Here is a 23,191-nt window from a genome sequence, read left to right on the forward strand (position 1 = left end):
TGCGCGTTATATGCCTGAGCGCGGTATAGAAAAGTTTTTGTACATATCATCGTGATTTCTGCGCGCTATACCCCTGTGCGCGTTTTACAATGGTGCGCGTTATATCCGCGAAAATACGGTAATCAAGAAAATATAACATTTAGGTTGACTTCCAATCCTAATAATGGATCAAAGTATAAAGGAAAAAAGAAAACATTCCTTATCTTAATCACACACTAGTCCTCAATTGGGATCCAAGGTTAACGAAAAGAGTCTCTAGGGAGACTCAGAAGAGAAGAAAGGAATTCCTAATGTTGAAGCCAGGTGTGACTCAGATTGGAGCTTTTTTCTTTCTTAGATATCCATGTAAATGTGTCATCAGATATCGATCTTTTAAATATGTTTTTGTAGAACCAGCTCATTTGATTGCTTTTCTTTCTCTGAAACGTCTTGAGTGTGGAATACCAACTGTACCTAAGTGATCATTAGCTCTGCATCAGCACAGATTCAGTAATTTTCTTTCTAAAAATTTTTTCTTCAATTTAATTACTCTTTTCGTTAATTCTAAGTTTTTATATTCTGCTTCTCCCACAGTGGTCCAGAGTGGTTTATGATGATAAAAAGTGTTTATAATTATATTTATTACGTCCATGATATATCATCTTCCTGAGTTGCCACTGGAGCGGTTAGGACAAAAAGTGGACAAATTAACTTAACATTATAATAAAATACATTAAATTCAAAACATAATTAACATGTCCATTATAGTCTATGGACGCGTTAGCGTTTAGCGTGCGCTCAAACGGTCAGCGTGCCTTAGCAAAAGGGCCCCTATAATTGTTAGAATTTAAAAAAAAAAAAAAAAAATCATTGAAACAAAAATGTTTTAACGATGGTGAAATCGCAAATAAGTAACGCTTTCCCTTATTTCAACTGCACTGTCTGACGGGAAAATGGGGATCCTTTTACTAAACTGCGGTAAGCGCTAATACATGATTACCGCAAGTTAAAATGCACCGCTGTGGTATGCACACAGGCATTTTGATGTAATTTGTTCACGTGCATGCTCTACCCGCAGGCTGAAAAATAAAATGTACTTTTTAGCCCTGCAGGCATGTTCGGGGATGGAGAGCAGCCATGGCTATGTAAATTAGTTGGCGCATGACTGATTAGAGCGTGAGCTTTTACTGCCTACAAAATAGGTGTCAGTAAGTGCTCACAAGGGAAAATTAGGCCATTATTTCAGAAAGAAGAAAATCGGTTATGTAGTGGCAGTGCGAAAAGTGGCCTTAGCACCCAGGACAGACCCACATAGGGGATAGAGCTGTCCACTTTTTGGGGCTGCTTAGTAAAAGGGCTCTGAGGTCAACCTACGTTTTCAAGGTACAGTATATTACTAGGACAAGGGAATGCTAAAGAGAAATTCCATTATGATTCAATGTAATAGTGTAAAAACAAAACTGTCATAAAAGCGAAGAACTTTTATCAAGCCGCATTAGTTTTTTTTTTATCGCCAGCCACTGCAGTGAAAACTCCAACTCTCAAAGGAATTCTATGAGCTTTAGAGCTTGTACCGTAGCAGTAGGCGATAAAAAAAAATCCTTAACGGGACTTGATAAAAGAGGGCCTAAGAAAAAACAATAAAACATAAAAATAAAAATTTTTAAAATATACAATCGGTATTCAGCTGAAAGCGACTGGCTAAATCAGCCATGAATATTTAATGCTAGGCCATGTCTGGGCACTGGAACGGAATATCTGGGGTTGTCTGGACATATTCTGGCTGCCAGCGGTTATGCAGGACCCATTGATATTCAAGCAGGATCTACATAAGACACTTATGTGGGTCCTGGCTGAATATGTTATATTATATTATGTTAATCAGGTTTTCTATTCCACCTTTACCTATTCAGTTCAAGGTCTGATTACATTGTAAGAGGTTGGGTGAGTTACCTAGGAAGTTACAATGAACAGTTTGACACAGACATTCAATAGAGGAGGCCATCGTTGGTTCGTTATGGCCAGGAATTGCTTTAGATAATTTAGAAATGGGCTTTTACAGTTGCCATTTCAATTACTTCAGGGTTGGCTCTCTGCCTTGGTACTTTTAAAAGTTTTCTGAACCTGAAATAATGTTCATAAGATCATAGAATAAGTGGTAGTTGGTTCCAGCATTTTGCTAATTGATATTGGATGGATAAGGTAATTTGATCGATAGGCAACAGAGGGTGGTGATGAATTAATTTGGTGGAACGGAAGTGAGTAGTGGAGTGCTTAAGGCAGGGGTGTCCAATGTCAGTCCTCGAGGGCCGCAATCCAGTCGGGTTTTCAGGATTTCCCCAATGAATATGCATGAGATCTATTAGCATACAATGAAAGCAGTGCATGCAAATAGACCTCATGTATATTCATTGGGGAAATCCTGAAAATCCGACTGGACTGCGGCCCTCGAGGACCGACATTGGACACCCCTGGCCTAAGGGGTCAGTACTGAGGCCGATTCTGTTTGATACATTTGTAAGAGACATTGCTGAAGGGTTAAAAGGAAAAGTTTGCCTTTTTGCGGATGACACGAAGATAGCCAATAGATTGCATACCCTGGAAGGAGTAGAAACTATGAGAAGAGATCTCCATAAATTAGAAGAATGGTCAAAGGTCTAGCAGTTGAAATTTAATGTGAAGAAATGCAGAGTGACGAATATCAGCCAGGACCAATATGAAGTGGATATCAGCACCCTCCATTACAATCGTCTCCCGCCCCTCTTTTACAAAAAAGATTCAGGCTCTCTCCTGGTCCCTTAACCATAGAACCCTCAACCATAGGAGCCCCCCCCCACCCATCTACCCAGCTTCCACTTGTCCTGATAGGCCCCCTCTCTGGACCTACCTTACACTCCTTGGTGATCTAATGGGCAATCTAAGTGAGGTGATTTCCTGATATAATCCACAGACTGTTCTACAGCTCTTGAGAAAATATTTATAATATTTATTGCCATCCATGAGGATATATTTCATTTTTAATGTTGATAATTTCCTACATTCTGGAAGTCTCAAAAGTAGCTGATTACCTTGTTTCTAGAGGTAGTTTGGCCTACCCAAGCTTACAGAAGATTATTCTTCAAGTTAACCTCTGGGTATTGACCACTGGACCAATTTTTCTCTTATTTTCATATAAGGGCCTGCAAAAACCTGAAGGAACGGTAGTTTAGATCAGTGTTTCTCAGCTTCTTCAAGCCAAGTACCCTCTAAGTCTAACAAATATCAACCGAGTACCCCAGCCCAAGCCCTGCCCCAGACCTACCCAAGCTCCACCCCAGTCCTTACCCCCATAATAATAGTACTAATTGTAATGTAATTTCTTTCATTTATTTTTCATATACATGCAATATAATTTTATTAACAATACATAATGGTAACCACAAAATTAAAAAAATATAAAGCACACTGTATGCAGAGAAAATGTTAATTATCATTTATATTCGTTTTTTTTCAAAGGCAGATGACTTTAAAATATGCAATGTCACCTCAGGAACAGCTATAAAAAATAGACAAATATAGTGCAAAATATAGACAGCAGATATGAATTCTGCAGATATGAAACTGACACATTTCGATCACTAAATTGAAAATAAAATAATTATCTCTACTTTTGTTGTCTGGTGATTTTATTAATCTCTGGTTGCACTTCCTTCTGATTGTGCATCCAACATTTCTTTCTTTCTGCCTCCAGCATGCTTCCTCTCCTTTGGATCTCATTCCCTTCCCCAATCAACATCTCTGTCCTAATTCCCTTCCCCAATCAACATCTCTCTCTGTCGTCCATGAGTCCAACTTTTCTTCCTCTCTCCTCCATCCCCATTGGCAACATGTCTCCCTCTCTCACTCCACTACAAGTGGCTCGCATACCCCTAGGTTTAGGGGGTGAAGAACTTATATGCACAGCAGAAGAGCAGGATTTGGGTGTGATTGTATATGATGATCTTAAGGTGGCCAAAGATGTTGAAAAGGTGATGAGGAAAGTTAGAAGGATGCTATGGTGCATAAGAAGAGGTATGGCCAGTAGGAAAAAGGAGGTATTAATGCCCCTGTATAAGACACTGGAGAGACCTCATTTAGAATATTGTGTACAATTCTGGAGAACAGACTTTCAAAAAGATATAAAAAGGATAGAGTTGGTCCAGAGGAAGGCTACTAAAATGGTCTTCGTCATAAGGCGTATGGGGACAGACTTAAAGATCGCAATATATATATACTTTGGAGGAAAGGCGGGAGAGGGGAGATATGATAGAGACATTTAAATACCTACATGGTGTAAATGCGTATGAGTCAAGTCTCTTTCATTTGGAAGGAAGCTCTGGAATGAGAGGGCATAAGATGACGTTAAGAGGCGATAGGCTCAGGAGTAATCTAAGGCAATACTTTTTTACAGGAAAGGTGGTAGATGCGTGGCACAGTCTCCCGGAAGAGATGGTGGAGACAGAGACTGTGTCTGAATTCAAGAAATCATGGGACAGGCACGTGGGATCTCTTAGGGAGAGGAGGAAATAGTGGATGCTGCGGATGGGCAGACTGGATGGGCCATTTGACCTTAGTTCTGGAGCTTAATGATATTTTAAAGATGGTTTTTCTTGTTTTTCCCCCCTTATTCCTTAATACTTTGATGGTGGTGGTGGTTGTTATTTTTCTGTTTTGTTTTGTTGTGCTTTGGATGAGGTCTTATTTAAAGGAATATCTTTGCACTCCTCTCCCCTTGACATCAGCTGCGTTTATGTAATTTTGTTTTTCACTTTTGGTGGACTATATTTGCTTATTTTTGCCTAGTTTAATGTAAATTTATTGATGTTCAATGGGGGTGGGAGGGGGGGAAAGAAAGAGAATTGATCCAGATACATCTCCAGTAGTGAACCAAAACCATGTTCTCCTGTGTACAGTATATCTAAGTTCTAAATTGTAATAAGAATCAGTCCTTATGCAAACAGCTTTTTGTTGTATTTGGTTTCCATGTGCAGAATTATGACTCTTCCTCTTCCCACATTAGGTTGTTTAGTGTAATATTGGAGCAATTTACCAAAGAACCAGAAGGAAGCGATCACTCCGGTGGCAAATCTGGTGGTTTTGATGTCAAAGCTCTGAGAGCATTCCGAGTACTGCGTCCTCTTCGATTAGTATCAGGCGTGCCCAGTAAGTTCACTTTTTAAAAAAATCATTGGTAGGAACAGTTAGGGGGGGGGGAGGGGTCAATATACTGAACTGTGCTGATATTTTTCAAACATTAACGCACATTGCACCAGTTCACACTCAATGATGGCACTTCATGGAACTTGATGTGCCTTACGGTTCATAGACAACGGCGCGAAAGACAAAAGCACGCGCCGACAATTGAGCGCAGCGTGGAGGCGCGCGCCGCACAAAATTACAGTTTTTAGGGGCTCCGACGGGGGGGGTTTTGTTGGGGAACCCCCCCCCAGTTTACTTAATAGACATCGCGCCGGCGTTATGGGGGGTTTGGGGGTTGTAACCCTCCACATTTTACTGTAAACTGAACTTTTTCCCTAAAAACTGGGAAAAGTTCAGTTTTCAGTAAAATGTGGGGGGTTACAACCCCCCACACCCCCCACAATGCCCCCACAATGCGGCGCGATGTCTATTAAGTAAAGTGGGGGGGTTCCCTCCCCACGTCCCCCCCGTCGGAGCCCTAAAAACAGTAATTTAGAGCGGCGCACGCCTCCGCGCTGTGCTCAATTGTCTGGGCGTGCCTTTGTCCCGGCGCGCTTTTGACCTGATATCGTGCCTTACAGCTAAGTACGAACTAGCTGCTGCTGATAGAATGGGTTCCCTTTCTAAAACCCAAACTATTTGGGTGCCATTTTCCAGATTTTGCTCCTGAGTAACTTCCCTCTGCTTTTCACATGACACTTTATGATAATTACTAAAAATAAAATCAAGATAGCTGTATGGTCACCCATTATATCTTTTTCTGCTGGTTTTTGGCATTTATTTTGTTATATTTCTTTATTTAATGGTAATGTGCTATCTGTAGCCTGGAATCTCTGTAGACGGATTGTACCTTGAACATTACCTTTGTTACTATGGTTGCTATGTTTTCTCTGTGTTTTTGTATTTTACAAAAGTCAATAAATAGTTTTGAACTTTAAAAAAAAAAGGCACTTCTATTTGCACTGAGTGTTTCTAATGTGTGTCAAGTTTACAAGAACTCTAAAACAAAAACTTAAGTTAATAGCAGGGTTTAAAAACTACGCTCATTGCCCTTGGTACATATATATTTATTTAAAAATTTTCTTCCCCGCTTGACACCTAAGCGGGTTACAGTAGAAAACAAACATATTCATGGCATACTCGAACGTCTTACAACATATAGCATCTTATCCAGATTTTCATATAATATGTATATCCTATCCTGTTCTTCCATAGATAATAGCTAAAACTAGCGTAATACTTCCACATACTGTATACTCGCTAAAACTATCAAATGCTAATAAAACTGTTCGCCCTTAATGAACCATTAAATATCATGTTATACAGAGCTAACAAAAAGCTTTTACATATAAAAGCATTTTCAATTGCTTTTTAAATGACATTTTCTCTCTGCATAGTCTTAAGCACCCTGGGAAAGTGTTCCACAAATGTGGACCAACCACCGAAACAGTTGTTGCTTGCGTCTTTCTATAGTGTGTTTCACCTAATACATCAGTTAATAACCTCATTGCAGATTGTGATCTCAGATTTCTAGTAGGCGTATACTGCTTCAAAAGCTGTCTTAGATACAAGAGTCTCCCCATAAATTACCTGATGAACTGGACCATTCGGGTCTTTATCTGCTGTCATCTACTATGTTATTGTCAAAATTTTGTGTTCAATCCTCCTTTGAATTGATAACCAATGTGAACTCTTCAATGCTGGCGTAATGTGATCATTCCAGGCAACCCCTGTGATCGCACGGGCAGCCGCATTTTGTACTACCTGTAATTCTTTCATTCTGCATTTTGCAATGCCCACCAGCAATCAAGCCTACACTGAATTACAGTCCGAAAATAGAAACATCATGCTTGTGAAAGCTTAGAGGAGCTGATATTCAGAGGTGCAATATAAAGTTAATGGGGCTGGCTGAATGTGGCCTGTTATGTGTAGTGGGATATTTTTATCTGGTTATTCAAAGCATGCCATGTCAGCGGTCAACGTAACTGGCTAGAGGAGGATTATAGTTACTACCGACACAAAGTTGAAACCTCTTTTCCTGCCGTGCCTTCAATTCCTTCAAATTTTAAATAGAATTGGGATGTCTGCCTAAGAGAGATCCATTTGCAAGGGCAAAATTTAAAATATAAGCAGGACAATTCTAGAAATTAGTGCTTCAGTCTAGACACCCCAGTGTGCTTTGCTTAGTGCCAATTCTATGACGGCATCGACACCAAGATTCTGTTATAGAATACTAGCGTAAGATGGCATTGGAAAACCCATGTTTTAGGTATGTCCTCTTTTGGCATGTCAAGCACAGATTAAGTTGGCTCACCTAGGTGTGCCCAGTGATATGCAGTGAGCCATGATCCGCCGGGTGGAGGGGGGTGCCGGCAGGGAAGACGCAGTCAATGCTATGATGCCATGTACATGTGTGATGTCATCACATCAAAATCCGTACATGTGCGAAGGCTCTCCAGATGAGTCATGATCCGCCGGGGGGGGGTGCCGGCAGGGAAGAAGCGGTCAACGCTATGATGCCTAGTTGTGCGAAGGCTCTCCAGATGAGCCATGATCCGCTGGGGGGGGGGTTGTCGGCAGGGAAGACGCGGTCAACACTATGATGCCATGTGCATATGTGATGTCATTACATCAACGTCCGTACATGTGCGAAGGCTCTCCAGATGAGCCATGATCCGCCGGGGGGTGCCGGCAGGGAAGATGCGGTCAACGCTATGATGCCATGTGCATGTGTGATGTCATCACATCAACATCTGTACATGTGCAAAGGCTCTCCAGATGAGCCATGATCCGCCGGAGGGGTGCCGGCAGGGAAGATGCGGTCAACGCTATGATGCCATGTGCATGTGTGATGTCATCACATCAACATCTGTACATGTGCAAAGGCTCTCCAGATGAGCCATGATCCGTCAGGGGGGGGGATGCCAGCAGGGAAAACACGGTCAACGCTATGATGCCTAGTTGTGCGAAGGCTCTCCAGATGAGCCATGATCCGTCAGGGGGGGAAGGGGGGTGCCGGCAGGGAAGACGCGCAGAGAGAAGGAGAGGTGCAGGCACCGTCTGATTGCCTATGGGATGTGCCTCTTGCCATGAGAGGCACGTCCTGTAGGCAGTCAGCTAGCTCCTCTCCTCCTCCCCAGATTCAAGTGGCACACTTGAAATTTCAGGAGGTACGCTAGTGTTCCACGGCACACAGTTTGCGATACACTGGTCTAAGTGATGTGTACCTCAAAGCTTCGGTTTATAGAATTGCCCTGGAATTCTTTAGCCAATTAAATCTCAAAGTTCACTAGCTAAAGCATTTTGAATATGGTCCCTTAGTTTGTTTTTATGCTTTCCAATTTAATGGTTCCACTATGCTGCCAGTTAGAACACAGTCAGCATGAGATTTACTGTACGGCTACAACAGATGCATGAGAATATCTTTTCCCCTGTAGCTCTCATTCCATACCTTGAAAGGAGAATGTGAGTGGTGATAATATTATGTAACATAGTAAGAGTAAATGACAGCAGGTAAAAACCTGAATGGTCCATCCATTCTGCTTAAGAGTCACGCTCACTATCAATTCTTGATTAAACCAACAATGAATGTGATATAAAATACTTGATCATGGTCTTTCTGGGACATAGGCCATAGAAGTCTGCCTAGCACTGTCCTTATATTCCAGCTCTTGGAGTTGATGTCAAAGCCCACTCCAGCCTACGTGAATCTATCTTGTCATTTGCGGGATACAGACCTGGCACTGTCCTTGCAGTCCAGCAACTGAAGTTGCTGTCAAAGTCCTTTCCAGGCCATCCTAAACCAGACTGCCATATACAGGCCATGAGTTTGTCCGGTCACAGCTGAAACCTCTATCTGAGCTCAACTTGACACTCCACGCACATTCAGCCATTTAGGTTTTTGTTTTGTTTTGTTTTTTATGCTGTTCATTTCCTAATTAGAAATCCTCTGTGTTCATCCCACGCCATTTTGAATTCCGTCAAAGCAGCTCTTAAGTTTCGCATGGTGCAATAAATAGTTGTATGATATAGTATATAGAGAAAACTCTTTCTTGTCTAAATGATAAATCTGTATCTTTTACTTATCCACAGCTCAAACCTGCAGGTAGGGCCATTATGCAAAGGGTTTTAACTAGGCAGGAGATGCAAAACCCTACTGAAAGAGCCAACCACTAATATTCAGCAGAATTTAACTGGATAATGCACTAAATATCACTGCTAAACAGCCAACACCTAACTGGTTAGGTTAAGGGTGGGCTGAAGGCCAACTTAGCCAGTTAGCGTCAATATTCAGTCTGTTAACTGGATAAGTAAGGGGATTCAACATTATGCACCAAGTTAACTGGGCACTGGTCTGAATATTGGTTAGTGCCCGGATAATTCCAGGTCAGCACATGCCCCAGAATTGCAAGCCATTTGAGCTCGCTACAGGAAATGGCTTGCAAACTACTTAACGCCACAGGTTGAATAATCTCCCCCCCCCCCCCCTTCCCAGTTTTTAAGACAAATCACAATAGTGTGTCCTTTAGAGGTTGATAATGTTTTTGTTTTTTTTGTCTTTCAGGTTTACAAGTTGTCTTGAACTCCATTATAAAAGCCATGGTCCCCCTTCTTCACATTGCTCTTTTGGTGTTATTTGTGATTATAATCTATGCTATTATAGGACTGGAGCTCTTTATTGGAAAAATGCACAGATCTTGCTATTTCAGTGGTACAGGTAGGTAAAGGTATATTTAGTATCTCGGATAAAGAAAGCAGATTGTTGTGTAGGCAGTGAAGCTTTACAAAAATGCTCTCCATTCAATTTCATTATTGAGAGCGCATGGATGGAGGGTGTGTAATTTGTACATCCACCGCGGTTCTCTGGTCCATAACTCTTGTGCTAGGCTTCCTCCCCTTGGCATTCTTGGAATGTCTAATACAGAGAACCGTAATTCCTCAATGATGTGTTGTTTGTCAACCCAGTGTTGGTACGATGAGTGAGGTGATTAAATTTGCGGACGATACGAAGTTATTCAGAGTAGTGAAGACACAGGGGGATTGCGAAGGTCTGTAACGTAACATAATCAAGCTCGAGAAATGGGCATTGACATGGCAAAGTGTAAAGTGATACATGTCGATAACAAAAATCTCATGCACGAATACAGGATGTCCGGGGGGGTACTTGGAGAGACCTCCCAGGAAAGAGACTTGGGAGTTCTGATCGGCAAGTCGATGAAGCTGTCCGCGCAATGTGCGGCAGCGGCGAATAGGGTGAACAGAATGCTAGGAATGATAAAGAAGGGGATCACGAACAGATCGGAGAAGGTTATCATGCCGCTGTACTGGGCCATGGTGCGCCCTCACCTGGATTACTGCGTTCAGCACTGGTCGTCATACATGAAGAAGGACACAGTACTACTCGAAAGGGTCCAGAGAAGAGCAACTAACATGGTTAAGGGGCTGGAGGAGTTGCCATACAGTGAGAGATTGGAGAAACTGGGCCTCTTCTCCCTTGAAAAGAGGAGACTGAGAGGGGACATGATTGAAACATTCAAGGTACTGAAGGGAATAGACTTAGTAGATAAGGACAGGTTGTTCACCCTCTCCAAGGTAGGGAGAACGAGAGGGCACTCTCTAAAGTTGAAGGGATAGATTCCGTACAAACGTAAGGAAGTTCTTCTTCACCCAGAGAGTGGTAGAGAGCTGGAATGCTCTTCCGGAGGCTGTTATAGGGAAAACACCCTCCAGGGATTCAAGATAAAGTTAGACAAGTTCCTGCTGAACCAGAACATATGCAGGTGAGGCTGGACTCATTTAGAGCTGCCGCATGAGCGGACTGCTAGGCATGATGGACCACTGGTCTGATCCAGCAGCGGCAATTCTTATGTTCTTATGCTTTGTTTACATTAGTTCTAATTTTACTTAGATGCTCCCCAATCCATGTTTTAACACTTCTACTAGTGGTGTGTCCCACATACTGAAGAGACACGGACACACTATCACAAACACAGCTCCACAAGTGTTGCAATCGGAAGTCATATTTTCTGAGTTTTGGCTTACCCACTTAGCTATATTCAAATCTTGAAGGGTTGCACCGAATTGGCACATCTTGCAATATACAGAATGTTCATTCTCAAACTACCTTACTAAAGATGGACATTTCAGCATTGTATACGAATATCCAGCAACAGGCTGCAATTGATACTATCCAACAACATTTGAAAAAGTTGGAATTGTCCACAGCTTGGGTTAAGCTATTTGTCCAACTCGTTAGAGTAGCCCTCAATATGAATTACTTCCAATTTGGCCACAAGTTTTTCAAGCAAATAAAAGGAACGGCGTTGGGGGCCAAGATGGCTCCTCGATTGCTTGTTTTGAAGAGAAGTTTTTATATCCTTCAAATTTTTTGAGCGCTTTCTGTTCTGGAAGAGATACGATGACGATATCTTTGCCCTATGGGTGGGTACTCAATTTCAGCTGGAAGATATTTTTGAGTGGCTCAATAAATGTGACTTGAGCTTACAATTTTTATTTCAGACACACTACAAACAACTACCGTTCTTAGATGTTTTGATCACTCTTGAAAATGGCAGGTTTACCATTACCATCTATAGAAAAAGCACAGACAGAAATAACTTGTTGAGATACGACAGTTTTCATCCACATCATCTAAGGAATAATTTTCCAACTGGTCAGGCTTAAACGATTGTGCTCTTCCACGGGAGATTTTGTTTCTAAAACCGAAGATAAGAAGACAAAATTTCCACAGTAGAGAGAGGATACCCTGGACCAGTAATTAATGCTGTTACATCACAACATAAAGTGCAGGAATCGCCATTCGTGTGCATTTTGCCATATTCCCAGCATGCGTTCCAAATCAAATGCATCATTAAATCACATTGGAGTATCTTGCAATATCATTCCGTTTTTCAAGAAGCACCTAGGTTTGCGTTTGCAAAAGGACCAAATCTAAAGCAACATCTAATGAGATCCCTGTTCACAGCAGATCCTGTGGTTGCTGCTCCCGTCATGAGCGATCACCACGCTTGTGGACACTGCAAGATGTGCCAATTCAGTGTAGCCCCTTCTGATTCTATAAAAGACAGGTGGATCGATTTATAATGGAACGCTGTGAAATAATTGTTTTCACTGAATGATCTGAAATGTTTGTATAAATTCTGTTTTTTGTATGGGGTTATTTTTTTGTATGTTTTTTTTAATTTTATTGTATGGATGTTACTATTTGTAAAGCCGCCTAGGAATAGGCGGTTGCGAAATCTTTTAAATAAATAAATGTACTTAGTGGTGCCTAATGCCTAAGTGGGCATATCTGTGGGCGGAGCATGATTCTCCAAAAATGTAGGCACCTGAAATATAGGCCTGGCCTACTTTTCAGGCGCCGTGATTCTATAAATGGCGCCTAAGCGTGATTGACATGCAGCTGGCACCTACTTTTAGGCATTGTTTATACAATCAGCCCCTATGTCTATTAATTAACGTGTTACAAAAACAGCTGTTTTGAAATAGAAGATGTTTTGGGGGGGCTGGATGTAGCCCAACCAAGGCGTATTTATTTTCTGGATACTTTGCAGATCTGCTAGCTGAAGATGAACCGGCGCCTTGTGCATTCTCAGGGAATGGGCGCGTATGCCCCACAAACGGCTCAGAATGTAGGAGCGGATGGGTTGGACCAAATGGAGGCATAACCAACTTTGATAATTTTGCTTTTGCCATGTTAACTGTGTTCCAGTGTATAACAATGGAAGGATGGACTGATGTCTTGTACTGGGTAAGTAGCCTTACAACTGAAGCAATGCAGAATATGCTACAGCTTTGCCCGTTTTTAGTAAGCCAGGAAGCCCTGAAACCCTATTGTGCTTGAAGGCATTCCTCTAATGCAGTGGTTCCCAACCCTGTCCTGGAGGACCACCAGGCCAGTCGGGTTTTCAGGCTAGCCCTAATGAATATGCGTGAGAGAGATTTGCATATAATGGAAGTGACAGGCATGCAAATCTGCTCCATGCATATTCATTAGGGCTAGCCTGAGAACCCGATTGGCCTGGTGGTCCTCCAGGACAGGGTTGGGGACCACTGCTCTAATGAAACCATCCTGGGTGATACACTTTAGCTGCAAGGAGGTATAGCTGTATGCGTCTTCCGGTTGCATTTTTTCACTAGCTTCTTCAGGTTAGGTTCCCTTCAAAGAACACGTAGAAACAGATTGCCAGGTTACCCGGTTCCAGGCTGGAGACCTTTTGGCCATTCTTGCTTTTGAACTTACATTCCATAGCAGTGTTGGATTTATGGTGCCTGAGCCCACCCATTCATATTGATGCTGAAAGTCCCATAATGCACCACAGTGAAGCAGTCGGAAATCTAGGACTCTAGAATTTCCAATCTGGGTAATTGTTTCTGTAGAAATGATTATTTTCTTTTAAAGCAAGCAGTCCATGGTTGCGGAATCCCTTACAGTTAAAGCAGAGCACCTCCATAGCTCTGTGCAATCCAATGCAAAAATGTCTAAACTTGCCTACGTCGAGTTAACGTTGCCAACAACCTCCAGATTTTCAGAACTGGCCTACCCATTCTTAGTTTTACCGTTTGCCGCATGGACTTGTAGTCTTCCTTATCCAGGGAAATCAGTGGAACACCACCATTTACTTCACGCAGTCAAATGAAATAAAAAGGGTGTCAGGTCAAAAGCGCGCCGGGACAAAGGCGCGCGCTGACAATTGAGCGCAGCGCGGAGGCACGCACCGAAGAAAATGACTGTTTTTAGGGGCTCCGACGTGGGTGTGTGGGGGGGGAACCCCTCACTTTACTTAATACAGATTGCGCCGCATTGTGGGGGCGTTGGGGGGGGTTTGGGGGGTTGTATCCACCCACATTTTACTGAAAAGTTCACTTTTTCCCCCCAAACCCCCCCCAACGCCGCCGCAATCTGTATTAAGTAAAGTGGGGGGGGGGCTCCCCAACAAAACCCCCCATCGGAACCCCTAAAAACAGTCATTTTCTTCGGCGCGCACCTCCGTCTTGCGCTCAGTTGTCGGCGCGCGCCTTTGTCTTCCGCGATTATGTCTATGAACCAATAAAAAGTTGCAGACCAAAACAACAAATATTAACAAAGCGTCCCCACAGAAAGACAGAGAAACCAAACAAAAAGCAAAGCCGTGGAAGCGATGCTCTTGATGCAAAGGTTTAATGAAAGTCTTCACAATAAAAACAATGCAGTTCAATAAAAGTCTTCACAGATAATGGCAGTACAAATGAAATGATGCAAATCAATAGGTTAATCCATATGAAACACAGCTGCTTATTAAGGAGCCCTTTTTACTAAAGGCATTAAGCCTACGTGCAACCATGTGAAGGGCTAGTACACATTTAGATTGTCAGCCTGCCAGGACAGATAGGGAAAATTCTTGAGTAGCCTGGTTATTGATCGGTGTAGTGTAACTGATCTGGGTGAATCTCTGCGTGAAAAAGGTGCTTAATCCCAATAAAAGAAAATGTTGTAGCGTGGGAAGAGGAGATTGGGACAGCCAAAGAAGTATTTTGAAGTTTTACCTCGGGTGGTGTTTTTGCTGAGTCTCGGGAGGTTGCTGGCATTGTGGTCAGGTTGGCGGGAGTTGATAGTTCGTGTCGCTAAGCTTACGGTTGTGGCAGTTTGGGCGGTACAGATTGCTGACCTACCTTCCCAGGGATGCTTGTGGGATGTCCAGGTGGCTAGGCAACTCTGTCGACAGAGCATGCTGAATGCTTAGGCTAACCTGATTCTCCCAAGGGGCCTCATAAGTCTTGGTGGCTGGGGAGAACTTGGGTAAGGACGCTAGCAGCTCTCTACGGCATTGGGGACAGGGGGCATTTTTAGTGGGGGACTTGGTTCTAGAAGAGGTACTGACATTGCTGTACTCGGTACAATGGTGCCCACACAGCATTCAGATGTCTGGGAGATGACCTTTTCAGACAGAGAGTTTTCACAGAACAGTGGACCTACCACGGGGGAGAGGCTGTACAAAGCTTCATCACCCATTAAGTTACAATCCTTACAAAGGTGACTGGGTAGATACACAGATTGGGAGATTGCCTATCTTTTGGGGGGGGGGGGGATTCCCATTCTGTATGTATGAAGGGTCCGCCATTGCTTGATCAGGTATGCAATGTTGCTTCTATTGAGCCGCAAACTGAGGTGGTGAGAAAAAAAATTAACGAGGAACTCAGTCTGGGTTGCATTACAGGGCTGTTGAGTGGGTCTCCCAGTAACAACTAGCAAGCTGTTCGCATGCAGTTGGAATGGTACTGAAGATTTCACATATTTAAAAGCATAAGGCTGTATATTGAAATTTAAACTAAAACAATGTGTATTGAAATATATCCTATAGCATAAAGCATATAGAGATTCTGAGTAAGTGTATAGGATTTATTGAAATTGGACTCCTATAATTTGGAAAAGTTGCAAAAAATAGTAGCCATGCTCCTTTACAGAGCATAAAGGAGTTCCAGAGGCATTTTTTGTGACAGCTTCTCTGAAATGACAATGTTTACATCAGTACCTTCCATCCATCTCATGCAGCATCGTTTTTGCACTGTTCCTTCATTATGCACCCAGATGAATAGACAGGCAGACATAGGTCCCCCCTTTATACTTTCTTCCACAAAGAATTCATGACTATGATAAACCTGTACCTTTAAAATCATTTTCTTAACTGCGATATCTCATTTTTCCATTACAAAGATTGTTTGAATGCTATTCTCTGATAACTGCATCCATAAATCTTGAGGCCTGTATTATGGGTGACGGGACAATTGTGCGCCAGACACCAGTGCGCCGACAATCGAGCGCTGACAATTAAGCGCAAGACACCAGCGCGCCACGGGAAAAGTTAGTTTTAAAGAGTTCCGAAGCGGGGTGTGAGGGGGGAACCCCTCCCACTTTACTGCAAACTGTTTGCGCTGCCGTGGGGGGGGGTGAGGGGTGCAACCCCCCACATTATAGAGAAAACGGAACTTCCCCCCCAAAATTGGAAAAGATTTCGTATTCTCTATAATGGAGGGTTCCAACCCCCCAACCCACCCCCCAACAGCAGCACGAACAGTATGCAGTAAAGTGTGTGTGTGGGGGGGTCCCCACTCACACCCCGCTTTGGAGCTCTTTAAAACTTAAGTTTTCCCGCGGCGCGCTGGTCTCTCGCACTGAATTGTCTGCCCTCCATTGTCGGCGTGCTGGTGTCTCGCGCGCGACTGGCTATGAACCGTATTATGCATAAGAAGATGTACAACACATTGGCCGGTACATCTCTGCGAGAGCCAATTAGCCTGTGAGAAGACTTGACTGGTTTACAGCATGAGTAAAAATGCCACGAGTTGAGCACGTGCAGATATTTGAGCACTGATCCAATTCAAGAATGTTGGGGCATTAAAGCCAAAATTTCCTTGTCGAGAAAAGTGTATCACCCTTAGCTCTAACTTGAATGTATCTGCTACCATCCTCATCCCGTATTATAACAAACTGCTTCTGGAAGTTCATCTTATTTCTTTCAGATGAATGATGCTATGGGATTTGAATTACCCTGGGTGTATTTTGTCAGTCTCGTCATCTTTGGGTCTTTTTTCGTGCTAAATCTTGTACTTGGGGTATTGAGCGGGTAAGCATACACCTTTTCAATCATGAAAGCAGGGTCCTGCATTCAGCTTCCGTGATCACATAGGTTGGGCAGAACTAAGTTAAAATCAGATGAAGTCTTGAAATTCTTTCTCATACAGAATATTCTTTTGGTCTCAGAGTTTTAAACAGTAAACTAGATTTAATGACAAAAATCACACAGAAGATCCACAATTTGTAGCGAATGTACAGGTATACACAGTAGTATCGAACTTGGATTTTTTTTTTTCCGTTTATAATATACAGTGGTGCCTCGCATAACGAACGCCTCGCACAACGAACGCTGCACACAACGAACTTCATGTCTTGATTCACACAACGAACTTCGTTTCACACAACGAACTTCACACAACGAACTTCGTTTCACACAACGAACTTCGTTTCACACAACAAACTTCGTTTCACACTACGAAGTCGCCCGAGCTGCCGATGTATTGCACCCTTCCGCGCAGGCACTGCAGGCAGTCGTTAGTCACTGCGCTTAACTGCCCTCTCTCACTGTATACAGTCGTCCTTTTAAGATAAACTCAATATTTTTTATATATCATGGCTTCTAAAAAAAAGCAGGAAGGTGATTTCTGTTGAAATGAAACGGGAAATAATTAGAAGGAGTGAATGTGGGGTAAAACAGTGTGACCTCGTCAAAGAGTTTGGCCTCAGCAAGACCACCATTTTCACCATTTTGACAAATTTATCTTTTTTTATGTCATCTTAGCATATTTTATGCTGCAGAACGAATTATTTTTTTTAACATGTATTGTTATGGGAAAACGCGTTTCACATAACGAACTTTTCGCATAACAAACTTGCTCCTGGAACCAATTAAGTTCGTTGTGTGAGGCACCACTATACATATTTCAAACAAATGAAATATAAAAAAAGCAGCTGTAAAAATATTCCAAATGAAATATAATTCTAGCAATTTGTATCCCTCATCCATCACTTTCTACTATATTAATATCCACTCATTCACCCTTCGACAGATCTTTCTTTTTCAATCAATAATCTCTCAAGATGGGTAGGATTAAAGTAAATAATTGAGTAGAATTATTTTTCACCACATGTTTACAGGGGAACTGTAGAACGAAAACTCCTAATGTTGTTACCCTGTCCTTCAGTTTCAGAAATTCTTTACAACGCAGCTGTATGGTTCTAGCCACGTCCGGAAAAATCCGGACTGTGTAACCACAAAACTGAACATCATTCCTGTGGAAATACAACTTCAATATATTATATCTTTTCCTGTTCAATCAGCAGGGTAACCTGAAGAGTCATTTCCTCTTGAGAGGTTTCTAAGAAATTAGTCAAATCTAAATTGTCTTCTCCCTCTGGACCATCACCGACTGCCCTAGTTTGAGGTACAAAAACATAATGACATTCACAAGTATTCATATCCTCCACTTTATCAAATTGCAATATCTCCTTTAAATATCTACGTAACAATATCTCAGTAGACAAAAGGCGACAGAAAGGAAAGTTCAAAATAGCACTTGGATTTTAAGAAACTGTTTTCTACAATATTGTTCCCCAGCCCTGTCATAGAAGCACATCTAACCAGTCAGGTTTTCAAGTTATCCAAAACGAACATGTCCAAGATAAATTGTCATGTACTGAGATTTAGGGCTGCTTTTATCAAGACACGCTGGCCGTTAACGCCTCCCTTGAGCAGGCGGTAGTTTTTTGGCCAGTGCGGGGGTTAACTCGCGATGAAACGTCACGCGTGTTAACCCCGCTTGTGCGGCTTGATAAAAGGTATGCAGGTCTCAATCATGTTCATTGTAGATATTCTAGAAACTGACTGGTTAGGTGTGCCTCCAGGGCAAAGGTGCCCTTAGCCTGGGATTAGCGCTTGCAAACAGACTACTGCAGAAACGCGGTAAAGCACTGCATGGCATTTTGCCTGTTTGCCATTTATTGTATTTGCATTTAAATATTACGCTCGAAGAATAGACAGTGAAACAGAAACTCTGAAATAATATTCCCATTTGAAACAGAAATAATTATCACACTGCAGTCCACTAAAAGGAGAAGAACCAAGGATGGAAATTTCATAGGAAGCTGAAAATATACTAAGCATAGTCTTAAAAAAAAAGTTTTTGGAGGGGACGGAGAGATGGCATTCTTGCGTTGTCCAGCTAGCATGTTGATTTGATCACGCTAGCTGGATAATACAGTTAATTCAGAAGTGCTTACTACCTCCTACATAGGGGGTGCCAAGTAATCCCTCCTTAATTTATGCAGGTTCTGTGCCCTAATGGGACCATTAGCACACATCCTGCAAAAAAAAATCCTAAAAAGTGCCAGGTTAAATCTGGGCATGACACATTGGAAAGCCCCGCGTTAGAATACCCTAAGCCCAGATTCTACTGCACTTTAGGAAAAGGACTTCAAAGCTGGGTATGACTGTTCCAAATCATGGATTGATTATAAGTTGATTCAATGGGTAAAGGATAATCACACACTACAATTTAAAAGTTGCATTCCTTGAAACTGCACAGGCTCACTAAACAGATTTTGCAACGGGCAGAGAAGGAACACCGTTTCCTTTGACAATTCACAAACCTCAAATTGCGAGCACGTGAGATTCATTGGAAGCCAGTCTGAGACCTCCAGAATAAATATTTGGACGTTACAGATTAGAAATCGATGTAGGGGTAGATAGTGGAACACTGAAAAACCTATGTGAACAGGCAGCTGGAGAAAAGGATTCTGCGGATTAATGAACGGATGAATCGTAATGACTTTCCTTACATTTTTACAGGTAAATGATGCAATAGGAAATGAATGGCCATGGGTCTATTTTGTTAGTCTTATCATCCTTGGCTCATTTTTCGTTCTTAACCTCGTTCTTGGTGTACTTAGTGGGTAAGCCGTTGAATTATCATTGTATATTCTCCCGCTGTGTGTCTGGTGGCCTCTCGTTCATTTAACCTGCCTGGTGATGGTTTCCTTCACTGCATGATGTGTTCTCTTTCATCCACCATGCTTGCTCTTCTTACTAACCTGAATGCACATTGTGTATGTGACATCGTGAGTTTACAGTGGATGCAGAGCATTGCTCATTAAATTCTATTACATCATCTCCCCCGAAGGAATATTTTCGTTAGCTGGTCATTTTTTTTTTTTTTTGGGGGGGGGGTATGTAATTTCAAGTTGAAGGCATTGCATTTTTCCCCCCTTTCTAAGGGGCTCTTTTAATAAATCTTAGCATAGGCTAACTGCTGCATTTCCTATTTTTTACCTCTGGGGGGGGGGGAATTCTATAAGTGGCACCTGTAGGCACCTATATCAAAAATCAATTTCAAAATTAGAGTTAACTAAGTTATTAATCAGCTTTAACAAGCTCACAATGACAAAATAAAGGTTAATTGGGTAGTAGGTGCCTACCACCATGTAGGTGTGGTTAGGGGGTGGATTGTGGTATTTTTTTTTTTTTTTAATTAGGTGTTGGTAGGCATCTCTAACAGAATTGCACCTACATTGTAGGCGTAGTAAACCCTGGCCTACATTAGAGACGCCAAACGTATGATTGACACGTCTAGAGGCCTACATTTTAGGCACTTACAAATGCAAGCGTCATTAACAGAATATGGCCCTTAGTGCACACCTAGGGGCAAGTTCTGTAAAGGACATCTGAAAGTTAGGTGTTGTTTAGACCATCTAGCGGGAAAATGCTGAGCGCGATTCTACAATGCAGAGATGTACTGTAGAGCAGCGGTTCCCAACCCTGGCCTGGAGGCCAGTCCAGGCCAGTCGGGTTTTCAAGATAGCCCTAATGAATATGCATGAGAGATATTAGCCTCTAATGGAGGTGCCAGGCATGCAAATCTTGCTCCACGCATATTCATTAGGGCTATCTTGAAAACCCGACTGGCCTAGTGGTCCTCCAGGACAGGGTCGGGAACCGCTGAGGAAGAGAATCACACTCAGCACCACTTAGCGAGTCTGGACACGTCCACCTAATGCCCCAAAGAAGGCATTAGATAGACGCGTTGGCGCGCTTGGCGGCCTGCGATTCTGTAAATGGGTGCCCAGATCAAAGCCGCGCCCATGGCTATCTTTTAGGCGCAGCTTCTTCCGATGGACGTCCGTGAGATTGTGGGCGTCTATTTGTAGAATTCCGTCCGGCATTTGGACGTCTAACTTCCAATTATTACTTGTTAAAACCGTTACTTGGGTTTATTATCCACTTTATTTGGACTCCTAAGTTGATGGACGTCCTGAAGTTACAGAATTTGACCCCTAATGTCCAGCAGCACTTACTAAGCTTTAATAAAAAAACCCTTTTATTTCTTGTTACTTCAACACAAAAGACATTTTTCAACAAATTTACCACAGATTATATAGAACCTAGTTGTGGCCATTGAAATTTTTTTTGTTTGTTTTTATTTTCATTAAAAAAAAAATTACCACAAGAGCTCCTACTGCCACCTATTTAGAAGGCAGCAAGAGCTCCTATTCTAACCCCGTGCAAATCAATTACCAAACTAAAAACTAAACCTTAAGTTTGCATACCGCATCATCTCAACAGAGCTCGGCACGGTTTACAGGTAAATTCAATAAACGAGGGAAGGACATAATAAGAAATTAGAGGTTATGAAGAGGATAGCTAGTTTTACGTTTTAAATAGATAGCTTTACGTTTTGGAGAAAAGCCAGGTTTTCAGATGCTTTCGGAATAATTGGAATGAGCCTAGGTTCCGCAGCGGGGCAGGGAGGTTATTCCAAAGCTCTGTGAATTTGAAGAAAAGGGATTTCCCTAATTTCCCTGCATAATGAGAGGAAAGATAGTTTGAGTTTGTGGGCGGATCTAGTAGTGTCAGGTCTCGAAGAATTCCAGGATAGTGGGATTAGGGGAGAAAGAATGCCATGTAGGATCTTGAAAATTAGGCAGGTACATTTAAAGTGAATCCTAGAAATCAACTAGAAATCACCTACAAATCCTAGAAATTAGTACATGGAAATGCCTGAACCACTGACTAATTAGTGCTGCCACACCCACTCTCTGCCTCCTAACACGCCACTTCCCAGAAAATTGTAAAAAAAATTTTAGCATGTGGTATGCATGCACAAATTGGCCATTTTGCCAGGGAATGCCAGCACATGGCCCGTGGTAAACCTTTTTAACATATGGTAAGTGCGTGCTAGCTATTAGTAAAAGGACCCCAATGTGAATTATATTCAGATGTGATTACATTTCCCTAAACCCCAGAATACTTAGTCTGAGGGCTGGATGTATTAATGTGTGAACACATGCTGATGTGATTTAATACATTAATATTATTATCAGGGCCTTTTTACTAACAAGTCCTTTTACTAAGCTTCAGTACGTGCTAGTGGGTGCTTAGCGCAGCTTAAAATGGCATACCACAGGATAAATTGGCAATCTGCAGGTGCAAACTGTGTGCTATAAAATGTTTTTCATTTTTTCAGAGACGTCATGTCTGGGGGTGGAGAGTAGAAGAAAAAAAAACACCTTAACAGCCGCTACAAGTCACGCTAAGGCCTAGATTCACTAAACGTACCGATCTGGATCGTTGTTGGGAGATTCTTGGCCGACTTTTGCCGAGCAACCGATTCTCTACAGATTCCACATGCAAATGATCTGATCGGACGCACGCCCTAGAGCAGGGGTCTCAAAGTCCCTCCTCGAGGGCCGCAATCCAGTCGGGTTTTCAGGATTTCCCCGATGAATTTGCATGCAAATAGATCTCATGCATATTCATCGATCAAAACGCATGTGCAGAGTATCCTTCTTGTTTATTGATGCAATTTACGCATGCGCTAGCTCTTTGCCCTTACTATGTAGTTAGTGGGCGGGGTTTAGTCCCGCACGTCAATGGCGGCAAAGCACAAGGGAGCTCAAAAGAAAGGGGGAGGGTGGCGCTACTCGAGAAATGTTCAGAGGAGAGCGACACGTCTGATAAAAGGTATGGAAAACCTTTCATACGCTGAGAGATTGGAGAAGCTGGGTCTCTTTTCCCTGGAGAAGAGGAGACTTAGAGAGGATATGAGCCCCTGACACAATCTCGTAGGCGAAATGCGGCCATGTCGGGCAAATGTTTTTTTCTTCGTATGGTTTGCTTGTTTGGGAATCACTGACATAAAGCCTCCCACCCCTTAAATATAGGGCTCCTTTTATCAAGCTGCGCTAGCGGGGGTTAGCACGTCGGACATTTCATTGCACACTAACTCCCGCGGCCGGCTAAAAAACGAACGCCTGCTCAATGCAGGCGTTGGCGGCTAGCGCAGCAGACGGTTTAACACGCGGTATTACGCGCGTTAAACCCCCCTACCGCGGCTTGATAAAAGGACCCCGTAGTTTCAAGTTTCAAGTTAATTAACTTTTAATATA

The 23,191-nt window shown here is 42.5% G+C and overlaps 1 protein-coding gene across 1 annotated transcript in view; it reads left to right on the forward strand.

Moving 5' to 3' along the window:
* The window catches only part of CACNA1D (calcium voltage-gated channel subunit alpha1 D), a 330,148-nt gene that overhangs the window by 105,965 nt on the left and 200,992 nt on the right, over nucleotides 1-23,191 (forward strand). The window contains exons 4-7 of the mRNA XM_033925872.1: nucleotides 5,018-5,160; nucleotides 9,761-9,913; nucleotides 12,771-12,967; nucleotides 19,599-19,702. Coding sequence (XP_033781763.1) covers nucleotides 5,018-5,160; nucleotides 9,761-9,913; nucleotides 12,771-12,967; nucleotides 19,599-19,702 — 597 coding nt within the window. The remainder of the gene's footprint in view (nucleotides 1-5,017; nucleotides 5,161-9,760; nucleotides 9,914-12,770; nucleotides 12,968-19,598; nucleotides 19,703-23,191) is intronic.

The sequence above is a fragment of the Geotrypetes seraphini genome, chromosome 17 (genome assembly GCF_902459505.1).
Source record: "Geotrypetes seraphini chromosome 17, aGeoSer1.1, whole genome shotgun sequence".
NCBI classification, from domain to species: domain Eukaryota; kingdom Metazoa; phylum Chordata; class Amphibia; order Gymnophiona; family Dermophiidae; genus Geotrypetes; species Geotrypetes seraphini.